At 36.6% G+C, this 25,238-nt stretch overlaps 1 protein-coding gene across 1 annotated transcript in view; it reads left to right on the top strand.

The window, feature by feature from the left end:
* Positions 1-11,226, top strand: part of PRDM5 (PR/SET domain 5) — an 88,323-nt gene extending 77,097 nt beyond the window's left edge. Inside the window, exons 15-16 of the mRNA XM_049814956.1 lie at positions 5,057-5,161; positions 10,579-11,226. Coding sequence (XP_049670913.1) covers positions 5,057-5,161; positions 10,579-10,743 — 270 coding nt within the window. The 3' untranslated portion in view covers positions 10,744-11,226. The remainder of the gene's footprint in view (positions 1-5,056; positions 5,162-10,578) is intronic.
* Positions 11,227-25,238: the final 14,012 nt, after the last annotated feature.

Below are 25,238 nucleotides of genomic sequence, written 5' to 3'. Positions count from 1 at the left end.
GCCTGACTAGTGTATATTAATGTTCTCTGGCTGGTTACATTTTTCCATTCTTGCTGAGTTTTTCAAAACAATTTTTTACTAACCATGTGTTCAAACGATAATGCAAATACATGGAGCAGCAAATAATATTTATTAACAGTTCAAATTCTCTGCATAAGGTTTGAAAGCAGATAGTGTTACTGTATTTACATCTTGTGTAGGCATTATAAGACTTTCCCTTTAGGAGCAAAGGCAAACTCTTTGTTTTAAAATGAAAGCAATTAAAAACAAGAAGAAAAAAAGAGGCTAACTAAAGGGTGATCTACCTATTTTAAAAAATTTTGCTGTCAAAAATACAAGCTGATATTTTTCTTTAGCTCTGTCTTTCCTGTTGTGAGAATAAATCTCACCCCAAAAAGTTCCATACCCACTGTTTCCCAGGGAATTTAGGTTGAGACCTTTTCAGGCTCATTCAGGTTTTACCAGGAATCATGTATGTACTGGGCCTTACTGTTCATTTTTCCAAAATAAGTAATGTTTGTGTCCAGATTTCTCTGTTATACAGATCTCAATTGTATGTCTCCAGAGAAGAAAAAAGTTGTGTGGGGTTTTTTTTTGGTTTTGTTGTTGTTGCCTGGTATCATCACCATTATTCATGTCTGGCAATTTTCACACTCATGTCACAAGTGTAAATGCTTACATGCAATATAAAATTACATTTAAATGTTTACAAGTAATATAAGATCTGATATGAATGTTCAGTTTTCAGCATAAAGAAAATGCAGATAACGGCAAGTTGAAAGCTATGTGAAACTTAACATGGTCAGTATGTCTTACACAGAGATGCTAGTAATTCTAATATGTGCTTAGATGTATGAACATGATCTACAAGAAGAAATGTGCAATATGTGAAATTCTGAAGTAAATCAGAAGTAAATCTGCTGCATTCAGGATATTAAAAAAAATTGAGCGTAAGAGAGATTAGATCCTAGATAACTCTGGGATTTTAAGTATACTTTGTATGTCAGTTAAAGCTTAAGTGTTAAAAAGGATTATTGAGCAATATTTCTGTATTCAACAAGTCCACATTCTAAGTAGTATAAATCAGCAATCACTCTAGTAAATTTAACCAAAAAAGTAAAGAATAAGGTCTCCTGAGTGTGGGTTCAGCCCAGTTTTAACCGGCTCCTGCCACCTTGGAAAGAGTTACTAAACTGTTCTTAACTCTCATTTATTTGAATCTTGAGCTGTGATTTATTTGGATATAGTAGTGTCTAGATTATGTTTTTCTTGCTGTTGCTGTTGAGCTCATGTAATAGTTCTAAATTCAGGTTTAAAAAGTTATTTGGAGATACTCCTACCAAAGTAATTCATGTTTTACTTGTGTAATCAATTTTACCAGGTTTAGAGAAACAACCACATGCACTAGTGCTAAGCTAATATACATAATGTATTTATATTACTGAAGGGATATACAGTCAACTACAGCAGCAGTTAGTAGTTCAGATATTCTGCATTTAAGTATTTCCATCTGCTGTGGTTGCAGGATACTCTGTACACATGTTCTATCAATCAGTTAAAGGTGGCGTCAAATGGCCTTGAGAATTTGTCGTGTTCTGATGTCTTACTAATGCAAAGAACAATTTGCATAGAATCCAAGGTAGTAATTTATGATTCAGCTATCCACAGAGAGATGAAGTGTGTATTGCGGGTGCTGTTTTATTTGTCATAGTTATTAAAATGTTCGATTCCTCTCACTTTTAATGTAGTGAAATGAAAATCATCAGAGACAGGAGCTTCTAAGTTAGCATACCAGTCTTACAGCGAAGGACCTTCCAGAATACCAAGTCCCATTTGGGCTCTCCCTGGCCTTTCTTTGTTTAGAGGCAGGAAAGTTATAAATCCTCATCTACATATTTCTGTTTATGCCTGGTATACTTAAAAATGTAATATTAAATCACTGCAGTATCAGCTACATCCTGTCTCTCTCACCCTCCATGCTCCCTTCCTCATTTATATCATCAATAAAAGAAAACACATGTAATCCTTTGGCTTTGCTGCCACTGTAGTCATGGCCTGGCAGATGCTTTTTGAACAGAGGGTAGATTTATAGTACTAACAGTTGCTAACTCCTCTGAAGTTGGACTTACATGATCTTCCCAATGACCTCCTGTTTTGTTGACAGTTAGCAGGTTTTCCCCTTTGCTTGATGTTTAAATTTGTCCAACTTTCTTCTAATCCCATCATTGGTCCCTATTGTCCTTTTGTGGTGGCATTAACTTTTTTCCACACGTATTGTTGTGGGTTTTATCTGTTTTTTTTCCTGTTCACGTTTAGAGCAATGGTGGTTATGCCAAGCCAATGTCATCTTTTCCATGTTACAAAAGTTGCCTTCTCCAAGTATTGTGCAATGGAAATTTGATGAGGGGAAGAAGGGGGAGAGAGAAAAGAAAAAGCACAGAATGTTTTGTTTTGAAGAAAATAGTCTCTGAGAATGATGTCTTCTTCGAAACTGACAAAAAAAGTCTTTTTCTCTGGAGAGAAACTTAGTGCCAAGTTTTGTTCTGGACAGCACTACTGATTTTACTGAAATGGACGCAGATGTGAACAAAGGGCAGCTTAGCTTAGGGGAGAGGGGGCTGGTGTGAATCAGAATTGTCTGCTGAAGTCACTGGAATATACAGATGTAAGGAATCTAAGATTAGATCAAAGACAGCTTTGGATGTGTTTCATGTACTACATATGTGAATTTGAATACAAATGCCAAGGGGATGGTTAGATACAGCCTTTTTTTTGCCATAGAGAATAATACAAATAACCAAACATAACCTTGGAGAAGATACTACAGCCCAGGCTTGTGACTTGAGCTTCCCAGAGTTTACAATGGCTCTTTCTCCAAAATGGAATCCTGACGTCCCTTTAACTCAGAAATTAATAAGATAATCGTGATCAACAGTTAACTCTTCAGATACCTGAAGGACAAGATGATAAAAAGGGAGCAAGTACATCTGGTATGGTTTGCAGTAATGAATGTTTTCATAGGTGCTTAAGAAGTACATATCATATACTTTACTTTGCACTTTCTGTGGAACAACCTACACAGAGAAAGGCTGTTTTCAGAGAACTCACAGAAAATGTGGTTTATGTTAGCCACAATGTAAAACCAATTAAAGGGGTGTTGCAGAAACCTGCTTTTCATATGGCTTATTCATACATTTCCTTAAAAATTACATACCAGCTCCATGAAGTCTTTAGTCAGTCTAGCAAAATTCCCCATGACATGAAGTTTTTGGTCTAGATGATGATTTTTTTTTAAGATCAGCTCAGATCTTTTTAAGGTAATTTATTATGTTTTACTCTATATTGAAGAATCATAGAAATTATAAAATTAAGATAATGATGAAAAAACACAATGATGATAAACATGTGTAAGGAGGATCTTGCACAGAAAAGCTCATTAGTGGCTTCCCTTTAGGCCAGTTTGATTATATGCAGCTGGGCACTGTGTACTCAGCCTGTGTCAGTAGAAAGATTTGTCTTCCATCATAATGAAATACACTTTATTTATCTCATGATTTATTCATACCTGAAGTTGAAATTGCTGGAGAAATGCTTCTCCCTAGGTACACAGCTTACGACTTGGTTTTGGTGAGCTAGAGGATTGAGACGTTTCTGTCTATGACACTGCGTTTTCTAGGAAACCTCATAGGAGGGTACTCCAAAATCAAGAAGCCGGTCTTCACCCCCACTGATATATCTGGACCTGCAAAGAGCTGCCCTAAAGAGAGTGCTTGGGATGTACCCAGAACAGCATTGATTTATAGTCCATTGTATTATATGTACAGTTTATGCTGAGTACCTGGCAGGATTCAGCAATATATGGAGACCTGATTGTCACCTACATACTGAGAATAGGAATTAATAACTAGAGAATTTCTTCACTTTGTAGCTTCAACACCTAAGCTGAGTTGTTTCTTCTCACTTATCCTTGGATGCCACATTATCTCCCAAAAGACCGTTAAGATTACTGCCTGTTATTTGTTAATTCATAGACTGAGCTTTTTTTATTGCTTATTGATTTTCAGTCTGTTTTCAATTTAATTTAGTAAAAAATGCTTGCTTTTTTTGCCTAAAATACCCATCTTTAGAACTTAAGCAATACAGAATTAGGAACCACATAAAAAAGTAGAATGAGAGTGAAAGAAGTATAATTGTTTGATTCAGAAATAAAGGTGCCTCTAGAGCATCGAAAGTTTAATGAGGCAATGTGCTGTGCCATAATACTAACTTTTACATGTAATTGATTTATTTAAATGTTGTTTTCCATACAATTGTTTTGTAACTTTAGTGGAATAAAGGGGGAATTACACCTTATATAAGTTTCTATATTGAAGAAGAACTTCAAAGAAGAAAATCTTTATATAAGTGGCTTTCCATACATATCTCTAATTATTTATTTGAAGTCAGTGAGCCTGCAACTTTTATAACATTGTGTGTTACAGTAGCTGCTAACCAATAGTTCTAATAAAAATACAGATGGCTTGGTTGCCATCTGCACTTCTTTTGAGATTCTGCAATGAATATGTGATTAACCTTCTGTCACCACTTTTGAAAATAAGTTTTTTTTCTCTATGACAAGCTTTCCTTGTACCCCTTCTTCATCTCCTCACTTCTTCCCCTGCTTGGAAACCTGCTAACAAACCCGAGGTTTTTATAGACATCTTACTTGTCTTTATGCTTTAAGCTTTTGTGGAGGATAAAGGAAAGTACATTAGAATTTTATGTTTCTATACCTTTCACATTATGAAAAACAGACTCCCAAAATGGCTGGGTTTGAAAGACTGGAACAGATAATTAATTCATAAGTGGGTGTTGAAGTGGAAACTGTCAGGCCACAGCTTTCCCAGCTTTCACTTAATCATTTGAAAGTCGTTTTCTGTTGTTTTCACTGACTGTAATCCCTTAGAGAAAATATAAAACTTACACCATCCAGCATGGAATTCCACTCCTTTAATGACTTGGGCTCTGTGTTGACTCACTTTCACTCACTTTCACTCACTGTTGTCATTTCATACAGGAAAAGCCGTACCAATGTTCAGAGTGTAACAAGGCTTTCAGTCAAAAGCGAGGCCTAGATGAGCACATGAGAACCCACACCGGAGAGAAGCCGTTTCAGTGTGATGTGAGTTGATCTATCCCTTTGTCATCTTGACTTCAGTGCAGCAGCAGGACTTAACTGCAGCGAGACTACAGCCTTGGACCGATTGGCTGTGGCATAAAGTTACACTTCATATGGTCTTTGATTGCCTAACTAATGAAAGACCATTCAGGCAATTTTATGTACCCTCTTCAGTTGCCAAGAGTGTTGCACACCCTTTTATTTTATGGTTTTGGATCCCTTAAGAGTTATTTTCACCATTATTAATGCAGTTTGGATGTTGCAAGTTACAAATTCATGCTGGTTGGGTTCCCATATAAATTGTATGACAGGTTAATAGTTGGAGATTAGTTTATACAGGAAAAGGTATTTAATTCATTACATGGAATCCAAATGCTTCTGATGTTGAATGACACAAATGTGGATTCAGAATTTCCAATTTCTGTTCAGTGAAATCTAGTCTGATACTTTCAACATCTACTCATAGGGGTTTTTGGGAGTTGTGGGGTTTTTTTGTTGTTCAGTGAAGAAATGACAGATGCTATGTATGCTCGCAGTGCTGAAATGCAGCATGTCATATTACAGTTCATAGATCACTGTCAAGCATCTTTCATTCAGCAAACCCCATCCTGTATATAACTTTTCTCACAGCTTTTAGAAGATAGCTGGGGAGGCTGAATGTGCAGAAACTGTCAGAAAAGAGTGTATTTCAGAATTACCAAATTCTAGAATTTAAGTTGTTGCTTGAGTATGTAGAGAAGGGCATCAGAATAGGGTATAGAATTAGTATAGTTATTTGTTTTGTGATACTAGCTCTTAATGAACTAGTCATAAGGGAACCACTAGCTTTCAGTTATATCCTAGATGGCTCAGTCTGAACAGTTGTAAATTTGTTCACAAATTTCTAAAATTAGATGCAAAATTAGAATAACCACTTGGCATGAAAGTCACAAGGGTCTATTAATTGATCTGGCTTTTAATAAATAACCTGTTGACATTTCATTGAGAATAAAATTTATTAATTTAATGAAAAATTTCAGCTACGTTATTTTGCTGATGTCCACAGGTCAGGAGATTTGCTGTATTCTTTTGGAATAATCTCAGCCTGGCTCTAGATAGTACCTTGAGGATTTCTCTAATTCCAAATAATTTGCAATAACTTTTTCAGCTTTCAGATTGCTGTACTGTTTCTCAGCTGTTGGCTAGCTTGCAGTGTAAATGCAATTTTTCCCAGACTGTGGATCCAAGATTCACTGGTGTTGGATTTACAGTGCGCTTTTTCAGACAGGGCGGTGGTGGTGGTTATACTTTATTCTTTTTTCTTTCTTTTAATTGAAAATAGGAGCTTTCCTGCTTCAACTATTCTTTTAGTTTTCCTCATTAATTAGATAGAACTGTATTTTCCCAAATTATAGTATTTCTAGAAACAGCTGTAATCTGTGTCTAGTCCTAGTCTTTCTCTGAGAATTTTTATGTGCCTTCATTTATGGGAGATTTTCGTAATAGTTCAAATTACTGCCGTGTTCCACCAAAATTATTCTTCAGGACTAGTCTTTTGCCAGCTGCACATTGTAGAGATTGCTGACTTTTCAGAGTTCGGAAGTAAGCAGCAATTGCCTCTACTATTCTATCATACACTCTTCAGTTGCCCAGGTGCCTACCATGGACTGCTGCTTAATGCACACTTAGAGAGTGTTGAAAGTTTTGTTTTCAATAGTTATTCCTTATTTCATCTGGATTCCACTTTTGCAGATGCTGGGGACATAGTAAATGTCACCCAGAGAAAGACCATTCCTCCAGAGCTGTCTCGCACGTTGCATGTTACCAGATGTTTCAGCAGAAGTTACAGGAAGAACCAATAGTGGACAGTTACAGACGTACCTATGGGAGGCTTTTATTGTTGGCTCCCCAATACTAAAGATTGCTTTTTACACTCAAATATTCTCACCTACTTTTTTTTTATCCTGCTCAAGATAGCTGTAGATGTTGTCATTTTTCTTATGACTTGAGCTTTGAAGGTAATTTATGGCAACAACATCCACAAATTCTTAACTGCGGAAAGAGATTTTGGAGAGGGGTGAGTGTCTTGGGTTACTGCAATGGAATTTCAATAAGCGTCTTTCAGTTCTTTCATTAACAGAAAGGGTTAATAGCTATTCCATTTATTGCTTCCTGTACATGTGCCATGTTCCTTTCTAGTCAACTTCTCTGCAGTTGTTTCCAACACTTTGCATGACGACTTCCCATGTTCATAATCATTTTTGTTACTATTTTCTAGATTTTTTTCCCCATTTCCATTGCATTTTTTTAAGGGGTAAAGGCATACTGTTGCTAAAGTAATCAGAAAAGTCCATAAGTCCAATGCCCAGACCTACCAAGAATCCTTTAAAGGTGAAAAACAGGCTGTGTTTTCAATGATTAGCATATTCATAAATGTAATCATACATGAAGCCACACTGGAAGACAAAAGTCCTAAGAGGATTGAGGGGTTTGGTTTTGTTTCCTACCTGGTGTTAGAAGCAGTTGTAGAAACTATTCAGCTCTTTCTTCTAAATAACATATTAACATTTGCTGTCAGAATTTTCTTTGTTTCTTAGTACCATTAGCATTTACAAACAGAATTGCTTTTCGTGCCAAAGAACTGAAGAGAGAAAACTTTTGGCTATTGAAAAAAATGTGTATTTTACGGCCTCAAGAAGAGGCTTTACTTGACAACACACCTCTCCCCACCCAATATAAACTATTACATATGAATTTTTTTAGACTGCATTTTTGCTTTAAATAGAATTTTCTTCCAAAATCAGAAATAAAAGCCATGTCTTCTCTTCCTTTCTCACTCTCCTCTCTCTCAGGCATATGGAACAGACATTACGGTACAGGATTGTGCTACATGTAAAAGTAATCCTTGTACCCTGTTTGATGAAGGTGGTACGGTTTCTTTATGTGGCTATTTCTGTTTCTTATCAGTCAACAAAAGCATTTTCAGAACTTAATGACTCAAAGCTCTCACATCCCACTGATAGTAATGGAAATTGAATATTCCCATTTTAAGGTGAAAATTCTAATATATGTCACATAGGAAAATGAAAATAACTGAAATATAGAAATACACAATGTGTTCTTCCCTAGTATATTAGGTTTCTGTCCTCTGGAGATCAGCTTGTTTTTTATGGGAAGGCCAATTGAACTTCAGTTGCCTCAGAGACAACAGATTATTCTTTGGGGGCAGAAAGGTCAGGTACTGCCTGTCCTGGTTTCTTTCCAGTACAGTATTTCCCTCCACTCTGCCTTTAGTTGACCCTACACTTACTTTCAAATGTCAGTCTTTTCTATCTTCCTTACTTGATCAAAACTTTGATCACTTCGAAGAGATTGATTAGAGTTCAAGTGCACATTAGCAAGCATGGTTTTAAGTCTATAAAATGTTGGTCTTATAAAATTGAAATATGAAGCAAACTCTTTAAAAAACCCAACCCAAACTTATATGCATAAGCACAGCACAACATGTATCATATCTTTAATGATCCTGTGCATTCCATCTTCTTTTTGAAGAAGTTAGGTAGTAGAACATGCTAGAGCCTTGAAGGAACAGCAGGACACATTATACTAGTTACATGAGCATTAGAAATGAAAAAATGTACTTTAAGACTCTGTTATAAGCTGTATACTTTTAAGAATGAAGAGGCATGTGTAAGATACGCAGAACACATACATATCTTGTATGTGTGTATATCCTTGATCGGCTTCCTGGCTTCCGAGAAACATGTTGTGTTTACAAGTATATGATACTTTAAACATGTTGAGACTTGTGAGCAAGCATGATGGTTATGATTAGATAAATGTTATGAGTTCACTTTGTATGTTCTGTGGAAGAGAAATAGAAAATGATATTTGGCAAAAGCAATATTAAGACCTGACCAGTCGATGCTGTAAGTGACGTTCACTATCGCGTAACAAAAGGGTGACTGTTGCTTGGATATGAAAGAATTAATTATACATTGAGGGGAAAAAAGGTGGAGAGTTACAGTTGCTGTATAAAAGTCCTTGGTATTACGTCATGTCATAAACTCAAAAATGTTCCATTACAACAGCACATACAGTGTTCTTGTCTGGTGAAAAATTATTTTGGGTACAAAACTTGCCTCTGGCAATTGCCCTTTTTATGGTCATTGTATGGTTTTGCCTTAATTGGCATAAAACACATATACTGCAGATGAAGATTGTCTACCTGGATAGTCAGCTCTATTCGTGTGTCTTGGTTTCAAAAGGAGCCAGTAATCATTCAGTGTTTTCATTACTAGTTGATACCAATATGAACTTAAACTTCATTTTCCTGAAAAGGGATGGTGCTGGGTTCCCCAAGTTTCCTCTTCATGGAAGATGTTTTTGTCTGGAATGAACCTGGAATTCTAAGATAGGAAGCCTGTGGATGTTCATTGTTATCTAATTATATGACTTCTGCCTATTTCATTTGTCAAATCAGGACTATGCTTTTTAAATTTATTTTTTTTCTGGGAAATTCATGCATACAATATGTACCTGGATGGAAGGTGAATGTGACAATATAACTGCATGATTTCAGTTGACTTGATGTCTTGCATGCAGATTCTTAACTATTCATTCTAACTTCTCTTGGCTGAACTTGTGTCTTAACTTTTCATTTTGACTTCAGTACAGGAATATTTATAAGAAGTGATGGTTTTAGCATGGCAGAGTCCATCATCCCTCTATCCATTTATTCAGCTGGCAGAATGAACTGGACTTCTTGGAGTACAGTGGAGGAAGGGAAGCAGTGTGCCAATAATATAGCAAAGGAATTGCGCCTTCATTTGCAAGAAATCTTCTGTGTTTTTGGCCAGGCAGAGGAAGACTGGAACAATGAGGTTTCCTCTATAATAATTATTAACCTTTCTTGCAGTTTTCAGAGCCTCTTTTTTCTCGCACCTCCTTCCTTGTAACTGAGCAATTTGAACTGATTTTTTAGGAACCCACAGGTGTCATTCTGGAGGTCAGGAAGGAAATACTTCATTTGAGATCGAATTAACAGGTACTTGTGATGTGTTGTCATAATTTTTGCTGCATCCCAAGTAGAATAATAGGTTTTAAAAAGAAACCACAGTGTAACTGGGACACCTCATTGTGTTGATATTTTGAAGACTGGGTCTTTTTCCCCTTTTTTGCTTTTTTTTTTTCCCCTTACCCCTCCCACCCCCCACCCCCTTGCCTGTGCTACCACTGTTAATGTACAACATCGAAAGATACCAGACAGAGTTATGATCTTTAAGGTGCTCTGTGAAGGAGTTATTCTTCCAAAGACCAGCTCATTTATTAAATATTGCAGGTACGTGTGGCTGTGGCCTTAGTGATGTAACATAAGGAGCTTTATACATGCTTGAAGTTTTAAGACTTCTTTTATCTTTTTCTTGTCATCACTGCCTTAGGTTTGTGATCTGTCCTTCAGCCTGAAGAAAATGCTGATCCGCCACAAGCTGACTCACAATCCCAATCGACCGATGGCAGAATGCCAGCTTTGCCACAAGAAGTTTACAAGAAATGACTACCTCAAAGTGCACATGGAAAATGTCCACGGTGAAACTGACAGCTAATTACTGCGCATGTGAGAAGAACGGATCTCGCGTTCCAAAGTGCTCCATTTGTACGTGTACAAACTCCAGACATCTCACCTGACTAGTAAGCATAGTCAGAAGAAACAGCTGTAAGGTGTTCACATGTTATTTTTCCCACTTTTTTTAAAAAATATACTAGTAGGATAAAACCCAAAGAAAGACATTCACCTGAAGTAAAACATAGCTGGAAAATAAAAAGTTGAAGATAAAAGAACTTGGGGAAAATTTTATCCTCATTTAAAAAAAAAAAAAAGGCAAAGCAAAAAAAAAAGCTTTAAGTAAACTTCACTGTCTCAATTACGGCCTTAGAAACTTAGGTATTGGTGGCGTTACCTGGAAATCCTGGACATTTGGAACTGAACCCTTGGCTGTCTGCAACTCTTTCTGAATCTAATTTTTAAGACGCCATTAAAATTCTTTACTTTGAAGCCATGTAGTTTGTCTTATTGACTGCTGATTGCATCCAGGCATATTTTATTCAGATCCTAATTCTGCATTTTGTTATAGCATGATTTTGTCTCATTTTATTTAGAGCTTTGTCATTACTAGATGAAACTCATTAACTTGTATTTGTTTTTGAGATGCCAAAATGTATGGGTACAGAAACTGGAAATCTGTCACGTTAAGTATTTCTGTATGAGCATTGAGAAGGATGTATTTCCTCTGGTTACATGAAACAAGACTGAAGTGAAAACTTTGAGCAATTTAGTTAAGTACTATATTCATTCTCATTGTGACTGGCAAGGCAAGTGGAAAGACATCTTAACAGAGTGGCTTGAACAGCTACAGTCGCCTAGTTAACATGTATTTGATTTTCTGGTGAACAGCTGGTTCCCAGAGTGTTTCTTCCTGCTGAATCAGATGCCCTGGATTTCTTCATCCCACTTAACTACCTTTGTTTTCTTAATTCTGTTAAGTATTTTTCTGGGAAAAATACTGCTTTACAACTGACAATGAAATTCTTCATGTTATCAGATTGAGTTGTTTACTGCAGTAAAACTCTTGAAAAGAGTTCCCGCAGGCCCTCTTGTACCACAGCTAGATAACCAAGAAATTTTTCTCTACAAGGACAGTAAACCTGTAACTTCAGAGGGTGATTTCATGTGAAATTCCTGAGTTACCAGCGGTTAATACTAAGGCTCTGTCATTAGTAAACTGTTGATAGTAATCTTGGACCTGTCAATGTTTTGTAAAATGAACTTGTGTTGGGACCTCTTGCTTCTAGTTTTCATGGGAAAAGACTTCAGCTTCTTTGTGAACTGCAGTGGGGACAATTATGCTGAAATGAGCAGTATAATCATCTCAGAGTAGACTCTCTACTCAAATCTGTTTATCACATGGTAGATTTTCTACTCAGAAGAGCAAAAAAGAAATAGCTTTAGTAGTATTGCTAGCGATGGAAAGAGCTAGCAATAGAAGATGTTGATATATTTAGTGATTAATCCTTCCTTCTCTACTAATAGTTTGGATCCCGTTCTTCTGCATGGACATCTGTATGTTACATGTTCAGTTTTAAGACCCAGCACTGGATCCCAATAGTAATCTTTTCCAAAGCAATTAGTTTTCTCCAGAAAATAAGCAGAAGATATTTGGTGTTTTTCTCAGAAGCTGAAGAAGGCATGCCACTAACAGGGGTAATTATAATTACAGGGTCTATATCAGAGGGTCTTAGTTTTTTCTAGGAAGCTTCCTGTTTTGTTATGAGACTGTCTTCAATCTTCTTTCCTTTCTTTTGGAAGCCTATAACGCTTCATGACAACAAACTAACAAGTTTACAGGTGTCCTTCACATTTACAAGGAAGTTGTACACTCAGATTTACAGGTTCCCTTTCTTAATGAAAACAGGTCACTTACTGCTAGCAATTCTAACAAATTCAGGAACAAGCAGGAACTGTCATTGTTTTCAGCATTATAGAAAACTTCAAAGTGATGTCTTCCCATTTATTTCAAAGGTCCTTGGCTCAAGTTACATATGACTAGTTAGGCTTGAATGAGCCACCTGGAAGGTATCTGCAGGAAAAGCAGTAACCTTCAGCCATATCTGCAGATTTGAAATTGGAATCCAGTGTCCCCTAGGCTGATCTGAATTGAGAAAAGAATAAAGCATAGTAAAAGCAACAGTCGTATGGTCCGGACCATAATGTAATTGTATAAAATAGGCCACAGGAGTTACAGTGATGTAAATTCATGTGAAGAGGATCCTGGAAAAGACCTGCATATGGAAAACCCAATTTCATATGATGTTGTTCTGTAATGTATCGGTTCAGCATGGAACAAGTGACTTAGGAGTTACACTGATGTGTGACAGAAAAGTATATCACTACATGTATATGTTATGTAAATTTGCGTTATGATGTAACTTCTATGGTGTTATGTAATAACCTTTCTGCTCTCTTTAAATTCAATTAAATACAGACCTTATTTTCCTATAATTTTAGTAGTGTTTTACAGTATTAGTTTTGAAGGCAAATGGCACGGCTGATGTTTCATTAATTATTCAGTAACACTTGAATATTTTATTGCATTCGGTTTGCCCATTGAAATGCATATACTTAATTGTTTCTAAATTGTTTAGGATTCCTGCAGATTTTGAAGAAGTGTTATTGTGAATATTTCACTTGTTTGTGACAACCACCTATGTGTAAAAGCATAATAAGTCTTCATGCCTCTTTTGTTTCCTGAGAGGTATGTGAAACTTGGAGTCTTTGCCAGATCGTACAAATCATTTCTTCATAGAAGTCAAATGTATTATGTGTAAGACAAATGTAGTAGAAATAGGCATTATAAAGTTGAGTAAAGAATACTTTCTTCCCTTATTTTGAGTGCTTTTATTAGAGAGTTTATCAGACTAGTATGTTTCTAGGTCCAGAGAACTTTAACCTATTGCTACATTTATTCTAAAAATTAATATAATTTAAGTGTTCAGGTAGAAAAATCAATCAGTACCATATACTGAGCTGTCTGATGGTGTTTTAACTATATATTCTTAATTATCTGCAAGGAGAATTGGTGACTTTTTTTGACATGTCTGAGGTGGGATAACATTGCAAAGGTGACTTTATTTTTTGTTTGTCTTTTTGAGATCAATAAAATCAAGAGTTTAGTCATAGAAAAATTGAGATTACAATTTTTTATATTTTTCTTCCTTTATATTTTTCCGTCTTCCATTTGGTCAATGCAAACTAAGGCTCAGAGAGTAGCAGAATTAAAAGACCCCCTCCCCCCAAAACCTCCCAAAATAAAGAAGTTCAAAAGTGAAGATTTTCTAAGCAGTTTTTGAGGCACAATGCTATTAAAATACAAAGAAGAAAATATTTTTTGGGAAAAAAAAAAAATTAGTATATTTTACATAGGTTTTTTGCCAGAGGTCTTTGCATGTGTTACATGTTTAGGATTAATAATTGATTCTATTTGAGAAAAATAGCTAGTAATGGAAAGTCAGTAATTAAGAGGAGAATATACTTTTTTGGGTTTTAATTATTGCTGGATAAATTACAATATACATATTGAGATTAATCATGCTGTATGTAATCAATAGCAGCAGTTAACTAACTGAAGGTTTGATCTTGTTAATGGCTTCAACAGAACATGGGATAGAGAGGATCAACGTGTGAGTGAAAGATCTTCATGAGAAACACAAGATGTAGGTGCAGGAGGTTGAAGCATAGCTCCAGGAGATGACTCTTTGATCATGTCCACCAGGAACTTACCTTGTAGGCTTAAGCAGCTGCAGATCTACCTGAGCTCCTCCAGAGCTAGCACCTGGCTCAGCAGCTGCAGGTGTTTCCATGGCAAGCAATGCCCTGTTCTTTCCATGAGGTGCTTGAATTTCTTGCAGTTGGAGGTAATAATGATTCACATTACTGAATTCATGGTGCTGAATGGTGTAATTGAGTTTATATGCAATGCAGACTTACCATTATGCAATATATTTCTATTTGGTCATAGTTGTCTTAAAAAGAACCCAAAACAAAACCAAAGAAAAAACCTAAACCAACAAATCCTTCTCCTTTGAGTAAAGATTTCCATCGACATTCTCCCACTTGGTATTACCTTTGGAAAAGGGAGAGAACATTCCCTTCAGCTGATTTTGAGGAATGAGAAATTGAAACCTGTTGGTTTAAAGGTAATTGTTAATTATTTTGTGTGTGTTTGTATGTTGGTTTTGCTTTACTGTCTACTAAGGCAAACTGACAAAATTCATCATTAGTTAAAATACTGATTTTTCCATGGTAATTTGTGCCATGCAGAATAACATGAAAAGCTAGAGATATTCCTGAAATAGTGTGTAGTCACTGAAATTTTAGAAGGCTGTGATTTTTTTCTTTTCCCCCTACATGGTATAATTTTCTGCAGACCATAACATTCAATTTGTTCTCTTTATTTTTCCATTACAGTTAACACCTCTTGGAGAGAACTCCATCTCCGATGTTGGGAACAGCAGCAAACTTGGTTGTTCCTTTTGCTTTCCGTTCTGATCAGATGCACAGCCAAAAGCTGATACAAATCATTAATATGTTAACATTAGCAAGTGCAAAGGGTATTTAGAATTCTGTTTTGTCTCATATGATTGTGAAAGATTTGATGCATCCTTTAGTTTACACTAGGAAGTTCCAATTAGAAATTAGAAAAAGGAGGAAATAGCATAAGTTAACATGTGTGCTGGACATTTTATGTCCTTATATTTGAATGTATAGACATAGTGTAGTCAAAGCAATTTGTATGTTCTTTGGATTAATTTGTGATGTTGTTATAAGAACATGTTTCTGGTCTGTGTTTTAAATTGCAATCTTTAATGCTCTGCATTTGTGTCAGTATATACCAATACCATTATTCTTCAAAGACCTCTGACTATAGTTTATTTTAATTTTTCTGTTTAAAAGACATAGCATAATAATCCCTCCAAAGCATCACTATCAGAGGTGAAGGAGCTCAGTGTGCTGTTGTCAGTGTATGATCAGGTTATAATAAAATATTTTAAGTTCAGTTACATAAATACTCATTGCACAAAAGTATAGGGATTCCCTTCACAGGGAGATTTGAAATCTGCCTATTTGTTTTTTTAGGCTAGTGCTAGCTCAGAATATGATAGCAATTACAGCTGTAAAGCTATATTCTTGAAGACGTTTGAATTCTGGCAGCTTAATTTTCGTCTCTTGTACTTACTGTGGCAAATAAAGAAGATGGAGTAATTTAAGGATGCACAGTAACAGCTGAAAAGTTGTCACTGACAAACAGTTTCCTTGGCCTGGAAAATTATTCATTGAAGATTTCAAGCTGGGACTGCCAGTCTTGATTTTATTTAATAGTTTATTGTCTGTTTTTTCAGTCTATTTTATCTGCCATTCCTGTTCCCTTGTAAGGTGGTACTGAATCTGTAATATCCTGTGAACAAGGGCAGACAGTATACTGGCAAACTCAGTGTTTGCAAAGCATTTGCTGCTATGCTGTGTCACTTTCAGTGAGCCGTATTTTTTATGTTCAAGTAGCATGCATTTTTGAGTTTGCTAACGTCAGCTACCTCTCATGTTACAACAGGAGTGTGATCAGAGGCTGTGCATGACATATAAACTGTCATCACTCTCCAGTGACAAGAGAAACCAGAGGGAAACAACTGCCCGTGTCACAAGTGGAGGAGAGACTTGATGTCCCATTTGTCTCCATGGACTCCAGCTGAGGTAGGCAAGAACATATTCTTGGATCTCCATCACTGCATGTGTCCCAGGCCTGATCACCTCAGAAGAATCTAGGTAGTAAGATGAAGGAACGCAACCAAAGCTACTTAGTGTTTTACTTATTGGTAGAAATGAAGGTGGTAATATGTTTTGATGCCTACCTTGAAAGTGGTGGTAAGTGCTTTGTAGCTTAAACAAAACCAAAACCCCTTTGATTTGAGTGTGCAGCAGGAGTGGGCAAGAAATGTGTAACTGAGAAGTATGTTCATTTTAAAGTGGAACTTTCACCACTTTTATTGGAATTTTGGTTAATGCAGTCATTCCCTACTGACTATGCAATGATTGGTTGTAACTGGAGTCAGCTGAGTCCTGAGAGGGTTCTTATTGCTCTCAGTCTGTGTGACCTGACTGGAGTAGGATTTTGAGGAATTACTTAAGCAGCATATCGTAGAAATGTACATGAGATGTATTGTACATACAAACTGAAACTGTTTAATTCAGGTAAATAATTTAGATGCTTACCACCTTTCTACTGTATACAACTGAAATCTCAGACGGGATGCTTTTGAAGGAAGAAAACAAAACCTCCTGATGTTAGTCTGTACGACCATGAGGTCCTTCCATCAACTAACCCAAAGAAAACCTGGAATTAGGCATTATTCCTCAATTTAATAAAGAGAAAAGTAGTAAGAGTTGCCACCTGGGATTTTGAAACAGTGTCATCTCACAGGTGTTTCACAGACATATGCATGAACTGTTACATAGGTCAGATATATAAAAGACAGTCTAGCCTGAAAAGGTGAGATCACAGTTTTGTAGAGCTCTGAAGCCTGATTCTGTGTGTGCTCCTGGAATTCAGTGTAAATTTACTTAAAATTTTGGAATTAGGTTGCATTCTTAAGGATTTTCTTGATAGGATGTCCTTCCTAGTAAGCAGGAACTCAGTTCTGTACAAATACAAGCATAGATGGAAAACAGTTGCTTTTTGAGTCAACAGAGTCATTTGAGTGCAAGTAGGAAGAGAATTGAAATCTTTATCTTTAGAAATAAAACAAATTACACCTAGCTAAGAAGACATTTTAATAGACCCATGGCTTCTGAGACCTTTTTGCTTTCTGGAGCAAACATGAGGCCCATGATAGAAGGTGTCTGAGGAACTCTGAATCATGCGGGTCAGGATCTGCTTGTTGACTGTCTGCCATTTGGATGAACTGTTTTATCTCTCTGTTTTCCTCTTTCTCTCTTATCACTGCTTTCTTCTTGATTAGCCTCTGAGCTCTTAAAGACAAAATCTCTCTTCTGCTTATATAGCCACTTGCCTTTGTTTAGTTACTGCACTGAATGTAGTAGAAATAGCAGGAGCACTGCTTGATAATTACTGACAGGGTAGGAGGACCTGATGGCAAAACCAGTATTTGAGGACTATGAATTTAACGTGGCTACCAATAACCAGAAAATATCCCAGTTTTAATTTCATATTTCTTTTGTTTAAAAAAAAAAAAGAAAGAACAATCAGATGAAGCTGTAGCCTTTTATTAATAAGTCATGTTGGTTCTATGTAAGATTAATTGCCCATGAGGCATACGTATCTTGCATCACAAGCAAAAACATGGTTAGCTATGGTGTTTCAGCTGGAGCAATACGGTTAACTTAAACAGCTATACTTCATATATCATTGATTACGTGTTCATACCCTTTAGCTATAAAATCCCTGAAAGTGTGTCTCAGCATGTTTGTACAGCAGCTAGCATCAGGTAGATCTAACAAGTAGTAAACTGTGAATAACTGGTTCACAATTTTCTTGTTCCATTTGTTGCATGGCAGAGCAACCATGTTGTTTGCAGTAATTGAAGAGAGGCTGTTTTCATTTCTGTTTTTCTTTGAGAAGGGCATTCAGTAAAAAGGAACCATTAATAAAAGTTGTTTGGGGTTTGTGGGTGTTTGGTTTTTTTTGTTATCCTTCTACAAGGAAAAGACTGTAAGCCCTTAAATCCACAAGTTCATTTCCAGTTTAACAGCTGTTCAAACAAAACTGGGAGGAAGTGCTACAACAGGTAATGTTGCTGCTGGATTAGAAACCTTAACTGCAGCATTATCCAGGTTAACTCTTTGGTACTAACATTGTGGTCATTTTCTGTGTCATGTCTCAGACTTTAAAATATTCTTTAACAAACTTTATTTGCCAAATTCAAGGTGGATCATAAGTCCACTTCACAAGTCAAGAAGCACTGAAGTTATTTCATGAAATGTAATCTTTTTTCTAACTGTTTTAAAACATGGAAGTTCACTCATCTGGTATGCGCTGACTTTTTTAACGTAGGTCATTTATACTGCGATACAACTCAGAAGGACAGAAGGATTCTTCTCTACATTATCTTCTACATCTGTATGCAATTTGTTCAGTTTCATCGTAGGTAGGCTGGGGATTGAATCTGCTGAGATGAACTAATAAAAGCCCTTTGGGCACAGAAGAAAAAATTTGTGGCTACAGATCTCACTTTTGCTTTGCTTTCTTCCTTTATCGCTTAGAACTAAATTATTAAAAACTTTGAATAATAAAACTAAGGTTGAAAAGATCTGTTTAATCAAATTCAATCTAGAAAATGCAAGAGGAGGATGAATTATTACATTAAAACTACGCTACTCTTTACAAGATGCACTTTTTTGTGTTTGTTTATTGGAGCTCGCTGTTTCTAACCAGGGCTACTTGCTGCCTTTCCTTCTGATTTTGAGCACAGAGTTTAGTTTATGATAACTAAATCTTGTTGCATAACACTGACAGCTTATGTAGAGGATGTTTTCTACTGTTTTGCTGTTATAGAAAGAAAAGGTTGTTGAATTACTCAGTTATTATGGGCAAAGGGTGCCAAGGCCTGAACTTTCAGATCCTTTCTTGCCATTTGAGCAGCCTTGAGTCATGTAAGAACACTTTCTGTTAAATCTCTTCTTCTGCTTTTGTTTTCTAAACTCACTCTGTGTGTCTCAGAGAAAATCCTGCAGTTGTTTTTAGTGACCTGGCCTAAGATTCTTGCTCAAATGAGTGCAATGGAAAGTTTCTTCTGCCCTGAGGGTAGTTGTTGGTAAGCCAAGCAGGTGAGGTTATCCCTTTCTAAACTATCTCCTCAGCCAGGTCCAAAATATTTGTGTGGGATGACAGGGCTAGGCTTAGCTCTTCAATACAGAAAAAGACCGTAAGATCAACAAGCCCTCTGTTAGAGCTATGGATGGGGCCAGCTGTACTGACCTGCAAAACAAAGCTTCTGTAAATTCTTCTGTCTACTCGCTTACAGTGCAGCAAGGATGGCTGGAAGCAGTGATATCTTCTCTTTGCTTTGATACTTTTCATCAGCTTAACAATTATAGTAAGATAAGTAAGGTTTAAATGTAGCCTCAGAATTCAAATGAGGATTGGAGTGGAAAAAAGCTCTGAAATTAATGATTTAGAATTTGTTTTTGTTTTCCTGATTCTAAACATTAGTCTGTAGAAAGCAGGCCTTCCGTGCCACCATAAAACTTAACGTCACTCAGCTAATCGCTGGAGAGATGGCAAAGGGGCTGCCTATTGGTTAAAAGTTAGCTGTTCTCAGTCAGATGGGAAAAATATTATGATTGGTGGGCAAGTTTAATGGTTTTTTTTTAAACTTAAAGAATTAATGGCCCATCAGAAGGAAAATTAAAAAATGTTGTTTTTCCTGGTATAAATTAGTGCATTTGGTACCTTTCTGTTGTATATTTTAGTGACAAAATGAATTATCTACCCTTTCAGCTGAGGATGTCTACTTTTATTTTTTTAAATTGACAAGTCTTTTTTTTTTTTTTTTAAATCAACAAGTCTTACGAAGAATCATTCTACTTAGATTTCAATCTACTAGCTACCAGCCATGTGATTGCTCTCTAAGGAAAGTGAACAGGGTTCTCTTTTCTGAGTGATATTAGTATAGGGACTTTACTGTATGTATTAGTATATCTTTATCTTTTAGGATTAGCTCATGATTTAATTTCTTCTAAAAAGACTAACAGTAGAAGATGGTATTTTCCCATTCAATCACGTCCCATTCATCAATATTAAAATGCCATCAGTAAGCAGAAATACAGCTCTTAGCCAGTAAAACAACCAGTTTCCAGTTAAATGTTACAAGGCAAAATTTTTCCAGAAATTATTAGTCAGATTGTGGAGTCCTTAGTCATGATTGTTAATTGTTACTCCTGAGCATAGTACTGATCATTGTATCAAGTTATTAGTAAGGTAAATAGATTTATTAAACCGAAGAAAGCTTAATGTGTGTATTTCCTAGAAGACTTCTTTCATAATTGTTGGTAACTTCCCTTGTGAATATAAAAGCCCAGTCTGTAGTCAGTCCTGTAACTGCAAGTTTCCTGTGATTAATTTTGCTGTTTCCTAAATTAGAGTCCAGCAAGTTCTGCTCAGGGTATGGGCTACTGTCATGTCCACGAGGATGTTGCTCATTTTAACCATAGTTCACCTCTCTATCAATAGAGGATAAATACTTAAATGTTTTGCTTCAGAAGGTATTTTCAGAAAGATAAAAACAACTTATGAAGGCACTTACTCTAAAAGCATTTAGAGCTACATATTTGCTGTGCACTTCAAATGGCTGTGGCATTTGCCTCTGCTTTTTCGAAAAGCAGATCCTGGATATATAAAGTGACTGTTTTTGCCATCTCTTCTTCTGCTCGATATCCCCTATGCCATATTTTGAGAAGACCCAGACATAAAGAACATTTTCTAGAAACCAAGCAGAATAGATCACAGATGAATCTTTGGGCCTGTGTTCCATTTGAGACTTACCTTAGGTGAATCCACAGCTGCTGTAGATTTTGGCAAAATATAGTCTGAGAAAACTGAAAATGTTTTCTTGTTCTCATCTCATACTTCCTTAATTTTGCTTTGGGAAGTTGATTCATACTGGTGTAAGAAAAAGAAATTACTATAGTCAATACATATGCATGTGTATGGTTATGGAGTTCACTGTTTACAATAGGCATAAGCAATGTATTTAAGTTAAAAAGTTTATATGTGTGTCCATGCATACACATACACAGGTCAAAACATGTACACAGTAGGAAAGAGATGTTATGACTTCAGTTTTACATAATGAGTGAACAAGACAAATCAGGTCCACCTGTATATTGGAAAGGATAAAAATCTGCTCTGCATATTAGGCTGAGAACAGTCTGTCTCTGCCTTGTGTCTGTGAGGAAAAACTGCTGGTAGTAAGGCCTTTCATTGACGAGTTTCATTGAACAACCTGTTAATGAAACACAGGATATGGCTTCCATGTCCGCAGACTAACAGAAGCATCCCTGTGTATGAATGGACTTCTCCCAAATGTAAGTTACACATCGAATTTATATTGACCCTGTGGCTTGGATTCCCAAAATAGCTACAATAGAGTCCTTACTCCAATGGAGAAGAGTGAAAACCAAAACCAAATTTTTGATCTTCTAGGCAGTGATAACATTAGTGGAGAGGCTGCAGTGGGCAGGTTTCTCTCATGTCTAATTGTGTCCCTACTTGGGCATCACAGAGACCAGGGTTTAGAGTAAAGAATCCCTAATCAGGTGCTTACCTGCTTTGAAATGAAGTGCCTAATCATTCTTCTGACTTGATACTGATTACACCAGCCAACTTCCCTCTTGTACTTTGTATAACATGTTTTCCGTGTGTTTTACAAGGCGGATCTTGGCATCTAATTTGGGACTGTAGGTTCTGCTGGGTGAGAGAATGTCTAGGAGTAAGTCTATTAATGGCTGTAGCCCTGAATAGTTGAACATCTTTTGAAGATTAGTTTTAGGCTTCCAAGTCAGTTAGGACAATTTTTTCCTGTCCTGTCAGCAAACAGCATGAGATACTGTGTATGAGAAACAAAACTCTACAGTTGCAGCTCTATTTGAGTTGGGCTAGCTGTTGTACAAACTGATCATATCACCGCCAAGCTGAGGATGCAGCCTTCCTCTGTGTGTTTTTAAAACTCATTATATCATTGGCAGCGATTAATGACTTTCCAGCTGAAATCAGTGAACAAACATGAATGACTAAATTGTGGTCATTTTGATTATCTGTGGAATCAAAGCAGGCCTGTTTCAGAACAAATGAAGAATTGCTTGAACCTGGTTAATAGGGTTCATATTTTCACCATATGGCAAGGTTATATGTTTAAGTAAATGCAATCAGGAATCTAAATGCAATTAAGAATCAAATTTCCCCTACCAAATGATCAAATTCTCCTTAAAAATACCAACCCCCCCCCCCCCCAAAATCAAACCACATGTATTTTGGAACACCAGGGTCTTGAGCTTCTTTTTCTCTGCTGTCTATGTGTGTGTCTTTTTTTACATTCTTCAGTTTACCTATGCTTCTGCCCTCTTGTGGATTTTTAAATGTATTAAACACTGTAGATTTATATTATCCAGGTTTTAGGACTACAAGTCTTTGTAATAATCTTATGACTAATTTACATTATCTAGAAAAAAACCAGGAGCGTGTGTTCTAGGATTCTGCTGCATTTCTTCTGAGTGCATTTTTTGACTAAAAGAATTGTTTTACCTACCTTCTGGTTTGGGAAGTTCTTTGTTCAGTTTTAAACCATATTTGTTGAATTGGCATAGCTACCAGATCTTTTACATGTTGTTCTCATTTCTCATCCCCCTATTGTCACACAATTGCTCTTTAAATTTGTCTGTCTCAGGAAACCATGAATTGAAAGATAATGACAAGGCATATGAAATACTGCTGATTTATTCAAAGCTTTGGGAACTTTTTCTAAGGTCATGAGGTGAACAGATCAGAGCCTTCTACAGCATAACACTTTGGCAATACTACTTGTAATTTCTATCTAAAATATTGCTGTGTGTGCAGAACTAGTGAATTGCTTCAAACCTGGAGGCCAGGGTTCACTCGCTCCCTGTGCTGAATACACCCAGGATGATTAGTGTATGTAAGTCTGCAAGGTAGAACATAGTAAATAATGCATAAAAAAGGAAATCCAGGCCCAGATATTCAAAACATGATGTATACATTCTGTGGTTTTCCAAGTAATTCAAATTATCTGTCACTTTCATTGTGTTTCTGGTTTTTAAGCCAATGCAGTTTTGAGTTTTGCTACAGAACTAAGAGAAACGTGTGTTGTGTTCATAGTGTGCAGCTGGGAAGATAAAAACTCAGCTAATGTAAAATGACCTATCAGACAGTATTGTTGTGGCAATATAATGGTCAACACAAAATTGTTTAGATAGCCACTTGGCTTATATCTTGTAAAATGTAACAGTCAAAGGTCAAGAAAGGAGAAATAAATAGCATGGGGTCAAAGTTGGGAACTAAAAAATAAGTGTGAAAAGTGAATTCTTGAATAGAAATTTGAAATAGGTTGCTGATTTCCTAGAAGGAGAAAGTATTCTGGCACTAGGGAGCATTCTGGAGGAGCAGTCTGAAGGGCTTTATAACAAAATGGAGGTAAAAACAAAAGCCCAGTCTAATCCTGATTTTTTCCTCTTCAGTTTTCTACCACTGCTGCTGTCAGCAGCTCAAAGAGCACAGCAGCCAATGACACTAGAAAACTGTCTCTGGCAAGGGCTTGAATCAATCGCACTACTTTATTGGAATCCTGTTCTCTTCTGGATGCACACAAACTGGCCTGCTGGAAAGATTCAACATATTTCTGGTACAAGCCATGAAAACTCAGGCAAAAAGCCATGACAGAGGTGTCCCTAAGCCATCATGGGGTGTGAGTAGGTGACCACGGAGGCTGTTTTGTTTGCGGGTAGTGGCATGTCTGCTTGTTAGGCCCAGGCTCACACTGTCCAAGGTGCTGATGGCACCTGAGAGACGTGGACAACCTCTGCACCATAAAAGTGGGGACACGCCTTCTGGGACCAATATACCCCCAAATAAAGGGTAGATCTCTCAGAGCCAGGCTTTGTTCTGTTCTGCACAACAGCACGGGATGAGTAACTGTCAGAGCCTATCTTATTGACAGTGTCAATATTGTAATAACCTCTATACAGGCATGGTATGTAGCCATCACAAAAGCATGGCTATCTGCACTTTGGCCTGAATGTCCCATTATCTTAACCTTATTCCTCTGTGTTTACATTTGCATCATTTGCATGATGTTGCAGAATAATTTTTCTGTTTGTTTTTGAGAAAGTAGCAAAAATATTCAAAGCCTATGAAAACTCATTTCTTATTGGTAGCTAAGCTTTTATCATGCAGTGTTGCTGTCTCATGTAGAAGTGGTTCCTAATCTCTGTAATTTCTCGGGTCAAAAGCTGCTTTTGTTGTTTTTTCTTTGCTTTTTTTTTTTTTTTTTTTTTTGGTGTCTGTGGTCATTTTCGTGCCTGCAGTATTACAGCAGAGGCTTTAGAGGTCACTTTGGTGAAGGTGGAGGTAGTAGCTTGCTGAGTAGTGAAATGATGGATAGAAACTGAGAGAGACAAAGGCATTGAAGTAAACTTAGGCTACTTCTTTGGCAGAGATCATATAGACCACAACTCCTGGACCCAGGAAGATGCTGTTATCATGCTGGAAATGGAAGTAAAATTTCATTAGTTGTATTTGATATTATTTGTATTTCACATTACATGCCATTTACATCTATTGAAACTGTAAACTCAGTTTTGACTGGTAAGGCTGGTTGTCCTCTTTTCTGAGCTTTTGGTTCTTCTCTGTTTAGCACCAGAATTCTGAGGTGAAGGAGCACAAAGCTTATCAGAAGGCTCTGTTTGTATAAAAGCACTTGCAGATTGAGGGGGGACTTATTATCGGGAGGAATTTATTTA

This window comes from Accipiter gentilis, chromosome 12 (assembly GCF_929443795.1).
Source record: "Accipiter gentilis chromosome 12, bAccGen1.1, whole genome shotgun sequence".
NCBI classification, from domain to species: Eukaryota; Metazoa; Chordata; class Aves; order Accipitriformes; family Accipitridae; genus Astur; species Astur gentilis.
Note: the sequence above shows the minus strand (reverse complement) of the source record. Positions and strands in the feature narration are given on the sequence as shown.